Source organism: Papilio polytes, unplaced genomic scaffold, assembly GCF_000836215.1.
Source record: "Papilio polytes unplaced genomic scaffold, Ppol_1.0 DF821289.1, whole genome shotgun sequence".
NCBI classification, from domain to species: domain Eukaryota; kingdom Metazoa; phylum Arthropoda; class Insecta; order Lepidoptera; family Papilionidae; genus Papilio; species Papilio polytes.
Window position 1 is genome coordinate 423,894 of NW_013527915.1, and position 9,733 is coordinate 433,626.

Sequence of the window (9,733 nt, forward strand, 5' to 3'; positions counted from 1 at the left end):
ATTATTTAATTGACAACTAATTGAAAAATAGAATATAATATTCATGATTACACAAAGAAAAATAATGTAAAATTTAACATTTACTCTATTATAAATCTCATTAAATAAAAAATAGGCGTTATTTTTAATCACATTAATTATTACTAGTGCAGTTCGTTCATTTAAAAATATTTGTATTATTCGATGACAATATTAAAAAAAAATTCATATACTTGGTTTTATAGACACCAGTTTTATATGCATTTTTTACTTTCATCAAGTTTTTTCCTCTTTATAGATAAGTTAATTTTTTTTTACACCTAAATGAAGATGTCGCCAATGTGTCTTTTAGAAATACGAACGAACTACAATTTTAAAGTAATAGTAAAATATTTTTTAATTCTAAGATTATAAATCGTTACATAATAAAAAAATTACATCTAATGCTACAAAATGTAATATAATTGTGATAAAAATATTAACAAAAATACTTCGTAATTACGACAAAATTAAAATATTTACTGAATTCTTTTTTATTCCTTGAATTTCTTAAAAACAAGCGTATACGGCTGAGCGGAATGCGTTATACCGACATGACCTTCCAACCCTGGCAGTTTCTCCCCTTTAGCCAAATTAAACTCGTAATGATTCATTAAATTAGTGAAAAACAGAAACAATTCAATTCTTGCCAAGTGGATACCCAAACAAATCCTTCGTCCAACTCCGAACGGTGTGAAATAATCAGGCAGATGTAGGTTGCCGTCTTTCAGGAATCTTTCGGGTAAGAATTTTTCAGGTTCCACGAATAAAACCGGATCCATATTGATTTTATTGATCAACGGAACGATGTGTGAACCGGCAGGTATCAATAAGCCATTGATTTCCCAATCCCTGTAAAATAAATTTATCTATGAAGATTTCGGACGTGACTCCGTCCGCGCGAAATTAGAAAAATAAAAACAGATGCAAGTAGCCTATCCGTTCTTCCAGACTATCTACATCAATGCCAAATTTCATCGAAATCCGTTCAACCGTTTAGGCTATAAACTCTAACAAACATCCATCCATCCATCTAAACTTTCGCATTTATAATATTTATATTACTTTAAAAACAAACAATTAAGTGTCCCACACTACAGACTAACTCGAAGAAATTTTTAATATTCTTTAATCCGTAAAGGCAATTTGTGTTAATCTCAATTCTTTTAATAGCTACTTTATTAGTTTGTTGATTTCTCTTACTTAAATTGTACTAAAGGTATCATTAGTAAATATTTTAATTGTGCTGCTAACATCAGACACAACTGTTATCAAGTGCTAAGTTACATATTGTAAAACCGCTTGTGGTAAAAAGTACTATAGTTTTACTTACTCAGTATTAACGTGGGTAGTTCCCAGTGGTACAACGGACACACGCCGTAGAGTTTCGTAGATAACAGCTTCAATGTACGGCAGCTTCTGTCTATGTTCCATGGTCACCATATTCCCCACGCCAACCACCTTTGCCAGCTCATCTTTGACCCTCGCAGCGACGACAGTCTCTCGTAGCATCATAACCAGAAGCCAAACAACGGTGTTCCGAGACGTCTCCATACCGGATGAGAACAAATCGTTCATAACCTGGACAATCTGCCTCACTGCAAAAGAAAGTCGATAGTTTTAATAAATCATACTTTTATCATATCTTTCAAAATTTGGGACCGTCAACATAAAATGTTTTCATTTTTATAACACAACAAGAAATATTACGAACTATATTCATTTGACTTTTATTCATAACTATAAAATTTAATTACCTAAACAGCTTTTTACTTAAACTGGTGTAAAAAAGCGAAATACTAAAAAAAAACATTAACGAGTGAATTTTGTTTGTTACAATTACGACGACGTACAAAATTATCATCTTCCTACGTCCGAGTAATTTTTACGTAAAAGTAAAAAGTAGACAAAATTAAATTTACCTGGTGTAACATTATGGAAAATTGTAGGACATTTTCCTTCTTCCTCCTTCTGTACTTGTTCTAGATAATAATCCAGAAGATCATTGTACTCCTGCTTGCCAGATTCGCTTCTCGTCTTGAGACGTTCTTCAATATGTCTTGCATGAAATTGACTGATGTCTGTTAGGTTACGATTAATTTCTTCTATCACAGCCTTTTTACCTGGCAGAACCTAGAAATTATAACAAATACGGTTTTAATATATTTTTATCAAAAACAATAAATCCAAATATGGTATCCAGAATGAATTAAATTTTAGGCTGGCGCATGTCATTCCAATAGGAAATATCGCTGTTGACTTGATGTTTTTTTTTTCAGAGTATTTGTTAGACGTCGACATTGTGTATAATCTGATACATGATCTTATTTACTTTTGATGTACAATTGTTTACTACCTTATGTAAATAATATTGAATACTCACTAAGTAAAACGGAAGATGTTCTCCGATGTGCACAGAGCCGTACAACTTCATACTCCTAGCGATCCTCTCGTTGAACACAATGAACTCCTTGTCGCCTTCCTCGAATCGATAGCTCATAGTCAGTAGACAAATGACGTTATGTAAGTGCCTTCCTAGTACTAACACGGGGTCGACAGGCTGACCAAGTCGATTCTTAATGTTGAAAAGCATTTCATCGATTTCTCCCTAAAAGTAACAAAAAAGTACAGAATTACAACGTTAAAATTAATTGTAAATGTGTTTAAATAACAAATTGGAAATAAAGATTACTGAAAATAAAGATGCGTTAATAAATTATACTTCATACAATAGAACTTGTCTGTTTTATTGTCTTGTATTGTTACAACCACAAAGTACATATATGTCATACATATTCAGACTAGGTTACACAAACAGTATCGATAATATCCCAATTTTATAGATAATTATTAACATAAATTAGCACATATTGATCTTATATTTGGTCAAAGTATTGTGTTAATTGCAATTGTGCTGTGGAACCCGTATTTATTTACACTTTTATATCTATAGTTTGCACAAATATGTTCATTGCACGCGGGTGCGTCGTGATGGATGAATCTTAGCATCCCTATGCTAAGATTCCCTAATTAGGATATACAGTAATACTGGTTTCATACAATAGTTGGCCTCTGTATATAAGCTGATGATGACAATAATGATGATGTAAAAATACTATAAATTCGTTTAAATTAAGAATATAATAAACTAGCTGTTGTCCGCGACTTCGTCCATACAATATTAAGATAAAAAAGTAGCCTATAATATGGTCGTCTATGTCAGCTACCCTTCAGGGAAAGCCCGGTCGTAATCGGCGCAGCCGTTTTGGAGGTTACCCGGAAGAACCGCGTCTTGCGGACAGACAGACAGACAAAAAAATTAAATGCGACTTTTGTTATGAGCAAAGCAAATACATCACCTTTCCGAAATCTGGAATTTTTCTTTCTATTACAAACAAACACTCCAATTACATTATATATAAAGATTATTACGTACCATAACGATCTGCTCCAACCGCTGATGCTTCCACATGCTTACGCCAAGGGCTCGGAACTTATCGTGCAGGAAGTGGCGCTGGCGTCGCCACAATACGTTCTCACTTAACACGATACCTGCACATAAGGTAGATAATACATAAAAGGTGAGATAAACGACGAAGTTACATAAAATGTAATAGGTAATGATAAAAAAAAACGAATTTTCTTTATCAAAAAACTTATGAAATCTAATAAATTATTAAAAAAAAATTATTAAAAAATTATTAAAAAATTTGTCTTGTTTGAATTATGAATGTACATGTGGGTACTTAAATATTTCGATAAAAGTGAATGTTTGTGAATATTTTAGAAAATAAATAAGTTCTCACGACCTCTTACATATAAGTAGAATAACCCTCTGTTTTTAATCGAGTACAGTCTGTACGTGACAGAATGTGAGCTTAGACAGATCGGATATAAAGCAATCTGTATGCATTCGAATGACATAAGAGCAAACGGTGGTTTTGAAAAACATATTATCATCTAGCCCTGAATAAAAAAAATATTGATTGTGTTTCTACACGTGAGCTTCCACGGCCGTAAATCTTACACAAAAATTGGAAATAAAAATAATTTTAACAGAAAATAAAAGGATATCAATATTTTTTCTAATATGTGTCAACAGTAGAAATGCACCGTAGCATTAAACAGTATCGTAAAACAACAAATGTTAACTAACCTAAGCCGCCCATCAGATTGTTTAAGGGCGTTTGCGGACGTCCTGTGGATTCGAATCTGTTGAATAAATCTCTTAAAGTGGTCGCAGAGCCGATGCATACGACCAGATTGATGCCCAATCTCACGGACGATATATCACCATATTTAGAATTAAGCGATAAGTAGTACGCGTCAGGTGATCCCCCGCTGATCCACGGCAGACGACCTAATAAGGGTATGCCCCATGGACCTAAAGGAATTAAAAATAAATAAAAAAAACTAATTTCCACTCCAATCTGGAATCATTTTAAATTAAAATCCACACTTACCCGGCGGTAGCCTCAAGTTATAATCCAGGCGTTTCTTTATAAACCAACAACAGAATAGTAAACATGATGTAACTAATATGAATCTAAGATAACTACAAAAGATGTATTCTAAAAAGATCATATAAATGTAATCGTACATATTCCAAAACATTATTAACTTTTACACGATACACAGTGACTGTTCGCCCAAAAACAATTTGTACTATCCGGTATACGGTTGACCAATACTATTATAAACTACCCTCAATAATTTTTAATACGTGCGTACGGTAATAAATCATATGGTAATGAGAATCAAAGAGCATTTGACAAGTGAATTGTGTAAATATTAAATTTGATCGAAGGAGGACAAATGTGAACCGTTTGCCAAGTGTTCAATTTATATACCCAGTAGACGTAGAAACGTGGCATTTTATCGTAGGATCTGAGATAATTATTGTGATGTATAATGGGCCATCATTAGTTTATTTTCCATTGGCCACACTGAACTTCAGAGTTCAGTGACAGACACCTTGAAATCATTATTAATCAACTGTGCCGGTATAACCTTTGGCATTATATAAGAATATAGTGTAATTTTGAACTGTAGAAGTATTACAACCATAAAGATAGGTTAACACTTAGATTTTTTGTTTGTGATTTTAACCGATTTTTATGAGACAGAGATAGTAAGTGCATTTACATTATGCGTTTACATTCAATGTTTATGTCCGTATAAAATAAGTAAATAATTTCCAAATATTCTTTTAGGTTATATTAAGAACTTAAAGAGAAAACGTCACTACCTAATCCATTATATTCATATTTTTGTAAAGATTTGTATTTTTATATGTACGAGTAATTTATTTGTAGGTATATTTTTTATTATTTCTTAATTTCACGGCTGCGAAGTCGGTAACTGGATTATTGTAAATCTACAATGAATAGAAATATTTTGGAAGTCCTTAAGAAAATACTGTAGTTCTAATAAAATTGATTTAAAAAACAAAATTTCAAGTGTAAGCAATTACTATGTTTTTACGGAACCGTTCATAGTGTGAGTAAACAGAATGCATGCTCATGCGCAGGTTAAAAACGTAACAGGTGAACGACACTAGCTCGCCTAGAAAGGGCATCGACCGCGAAGGTCGTGTTGTTATCCACATCGAAGGACTTGCATAAGCGGCAATCATGATTGGATAACATTATACCTATTATCTGTTGTAGGTGCGCTATTCCGGGTTCAATGCTTTCGCAAGGACGTTCATTCAAACGTGATTGAATGGCGCACGTTGTTGACTTTCGAGGTAAAGTCCAAACTGTCATATTCTCCGGTCGAATACCATAAGGTAATCCTGCTGTTTATTTTTTATTTTATCTTAAGATAAATGACATAAAATGGTGTTTAATTTGATATAGATAATGCAATCTTTACACGCTTGATTTGTAATTGTAAACTGTTTAATTTATATCAACCGCGCGGACACGTGCTAATTTTGTTGTACTCTACACGTGATTTATATTAGAGTTCCTTAATGCTCGGAAATAAGAGCTAAAATAGTTAGATTAGATGTAGTAACGAAGTAACGCAATTCTTGATTAAATATAACAGAAATTTTACTACTGGCGTAATTAAGCTATCGGTCAGTGAACCTAAATCTAGCATACACTGCAGAATGCAACGCAATAACTGACTCGACTTTAAATTTGACACGTTACTAGTTGTTATATATCAACCTATAAATATATTGCTTCAAATAATTCGTTACATTTTACAATTTTAAATTGTTCGGATGGTTCGGTAAAATAGTAAGCAGATAGAAAGTGATGAAAGCAATCTATCAATATCTCTTTCGTGTTTTATCTAAGAAAATGGGATAAATTAGAGATAGATACCTTTTGTTTCAAAATTAAACCTACTTTGTTGTAGTAAATGAGATTATAAGAAGAGAGAAGGTTCTCCTCCTACTCTTAGCCATAGGGCGCCAGTAGGGTTACAGCTCACTTATCAAATGAAAAGGATTGTTTTGATTTTATTGCTTACATTTTTAATGAAATTGACAGGAAAAGAAGATGAGATCAAGGAGTTTTCCATTTAATTTTTGTTTAGAAACAAGCCCATTCATCGATGTAACAAATTTTTTTCTTAATCTTATTAAATTAATGTACAATAAATGTAGAACAATTTCAAATTCAGTCTCAACTACTTGGCAATAGTGACATGATTCTAATGTGATATGCAATCTTTCGATAAAACGTCGAACGGTCGTTGACCTTTCCCAGAATCCGTAATCCGCACAACTAAGTTGCGGCTTTAAGAAATCAAAAATAAGAGAACTTTGAAAGGATTTCAAATTTAAGTAAAAATGTATTAGTCCGTCGTGTTATAAGGTATGAGACTCGACTGTAAGTCTGAAAACTTTATATGAAAATGCATACAGAAAAGATGTAATTTAAAAATCTAGTTTAGTTGTAACGTAAATTTTAAATTGTCCAAGTGTAAAGTAGCGTGTCCGTCGACTCGGTGGTCCGTGGATCCCATCGACATCGATCAGTGGGAGAGCTAGTAGCGAGGCAATCACACCCACTACCAATAAACGAATTCGGTCATACGAATTGGCGGTATCTGTACGACCATATTCATTTCACATTTCACTTTCGTCGAGTCGGTCCGACCACGGCGAACGGTCCGGTGTCGTTGACCCGTCGTCCTCTCGGCCGCGTGCCGATTAGATAATTTCCGCGCTGCGTTGTCAAAATACTCATGACCCAATGGTACAGTGAATACGATGGGTCAACGAACCCGCGCCGATCGCTCAACCACCGACGTGATCGGCGTATTCATACGAAATTTCAATACAGAAAAAAGAACGCTATCGGTCGACAATACCGTAATCTCCCAAATTATCTTACTGATATGTGTTTCTAGAATATGGGTTATGCATTACTATTGATTGCCTCATTTGTTTCGTAAAGTTTGATGTGCAGATTACACATGTCAATTGTTCTAATCTTACTCTTGTATTGCATAATGCCATCTTACGACTTTTTTGATTGCGAGAGGCTTTTAAGATAGGCAATTTTTCTGCTTAATGTTGTCTTCAGTGCCACTAATAGTCGGGTTGTTTTTTAGATTGTAATCACTTTCACTTTTTTCACCTTACCCACAAGATCACAAGAAACTTTTCAACAAAGAGCTTTTTGTAGTTTGTAATGATTTGTTAAAAGTACAGTATGATTTTTAAAGAAGGTGTGATTCAGTACCAAAGTGAACTTTTATATCAAAGCACGATATAAAATATTGCTTCATGAAAAGAGAATGCAATTTCCGCAGTAGTAATAATTTTATGATAAAATGAAAATAGATTTTTTGTTGTTATTTTGATATTGAGTTATGCTTTATTTTTAACGTAATGTAACTAGTTATTAATGGTTAACCAGACTACTGATTCTAACATCATTTTTATTTAAATACCTAGAGTAAAAGGATACTTTATTATTTTAATTTGCCTAACTTATCAATCCACGCATTTGAAATAAGTACAACCATAAGTGGCTGCACAAGTATCCTTGATTTAAGTACATCTGTTTAGTGGTACTTAGCACTGCTGATGGCGGTTAGATCATACTGCGAGGTTCAACAACACAATGCGATCAGTATGGGCATGCGAAGTCATACTGTCAATTGCGCATTGTAGCTTAGACTCCTAATCACTCGCAGATAAGATGCTAGAATCGCTTCATTGACGTCACTTTTATTTTTAAATTGCTGCCCTTATTTTAATATATTCACAAATGATAAGACATTCAAATATATTATTAAGGATAAGCGCCAATAACCTAATGTTTTGGGGAACGGACTACCGATCTTGCGGTCGAGGGTTCGAATCCTACCATTGGACTGTTGTCGTGAACCATATCCTAGCACAAGCCTAGAGCTTAGTTGGAATGGTTAAAGGTAAATTAACAAAAATCTACTAATATTAAAATAATGACATTGTTTTAGTATGTGATTGTTACAGTTGTTTTTATTTTTACGCAAAGTTCATTATTTCTAGGATCTAAAACACTAACGGTTAGCATCAATGAGCGTCTCCCTTAGTGTAGATTTAATAAGCTGTTAGCTTTAATGATGAAAACATAATGTTAAGGCTAATTGCTAGTATATTTACGAGGTGCGCACGCGCACATTGGGCGGTGAACGAACGCGCTTGTCGAGGTCGGGCGATCACCTCCCTTATGTAACTTGCACAGACTAAACACGAAGTGCATCTAACGCGGTTCAAACCCATTTCATTTAGAAATCTATCGAAGATTTTTTATTCTTATCTTCCCAACATTAAAAATTTAACAATGATCGTAACGAGATTTGGCGACTTAAATGACTGTTGAATTTCTTTCCTCCTCGGATTACGCAGTACTGGCCTTGCTATTACCTATTATGATATCCGAAGCCTCTTGTCTTCTGAAATTCGTCGTCTCTTAGTTCTTGGTTCCGGCCGGGGACAAAGCCCCCTTCTTTAGACCGTCTTTTGCTGTATATTAAATGTCGATAGATTGTGTTAAGTCACGTGTCCGATATCGTTCTTCGATTATGTTAGGATCGTGTTTGTTATTCCAAGATTGTCTTTAGAACTATTGATTATTTATATCTATTCTCTATGCGATGCACTAGGAATATAAACTGTTGTTTATCACTGTGGGTGATCTGGCATCATCAACCTGTCCTTATGAAGTATCAATTAGTATAATATAGAAATAATAAGTAACTCTTCCATACATCTCTATCAGCTTTATTATTTGAACACTCCCCCTTCCCGCGCATATCCTTTTACATACAATCCATCCATACTTTCTTCAGTCTTCCTTTAAGTTTGTAGCCATCCGCATTCAATCCCATTATCTCCGCATGTCCATACTACGCTTACCTTTTGCTTATTATTTTATTCATCACTTGTACTTTGAAACTTCCCTTAATTTTATCCGAAACTTAGATGTACTTTATAAAAATCTTTAGGGCCTGTCCCTCTAAAATTGTAAATTGTTTGATAACAATCCGTTTAAAACATGTGATGGAAATATTGGATTTTGTTACCTTATCTGACAGTAACGTCATTTTTAAGCTATCTGAGCGTCTATCAGCCATTGGTAGGACAGGCCCTTAACAATCCATTTATTTTAAAAATCAATATCATCAGGGTATTGTCATCATCAACTTGCCCTCATCCCTTATAGTAAGGTAAGTAAGTGTCAGTAATAATAAAACACAATTA

At 33.8% G+C, this 9,733-nt stretch overlaps 1 protein-coding gene across 1 annotated transcript; it reads right to left on the reverse strand.

Moving 5' to 3' along the window:
• Positions 1-512: 512 nt before the first annotated feature.
• LOC106109075 (cytochrome P450 18a1-like) lies at positions 513-4,620 on the reverse strand. Its single transcript, XM_013290475.1, has 7 exons — positions 4,482-4,620; positions 4,175-4,402; positions 3,451-3,570; positions 2,402-2,622; positions 1,941-2,151; positions 1,352-1,616; positions 513-870 (listed from the first exon to the last, which is right to left on the reverse strand). The coding sequence occupies exons 1-7, from the start codon at positions 4,618-4,620 to the stop codon at positions 513-515; spliced, it is 1,542 nt and encodes a 513-aa protein (XP_013145929.1).
• Between the last annotated feature and the right edge of the window lie 5,113 nt (positions 4,621-9,733).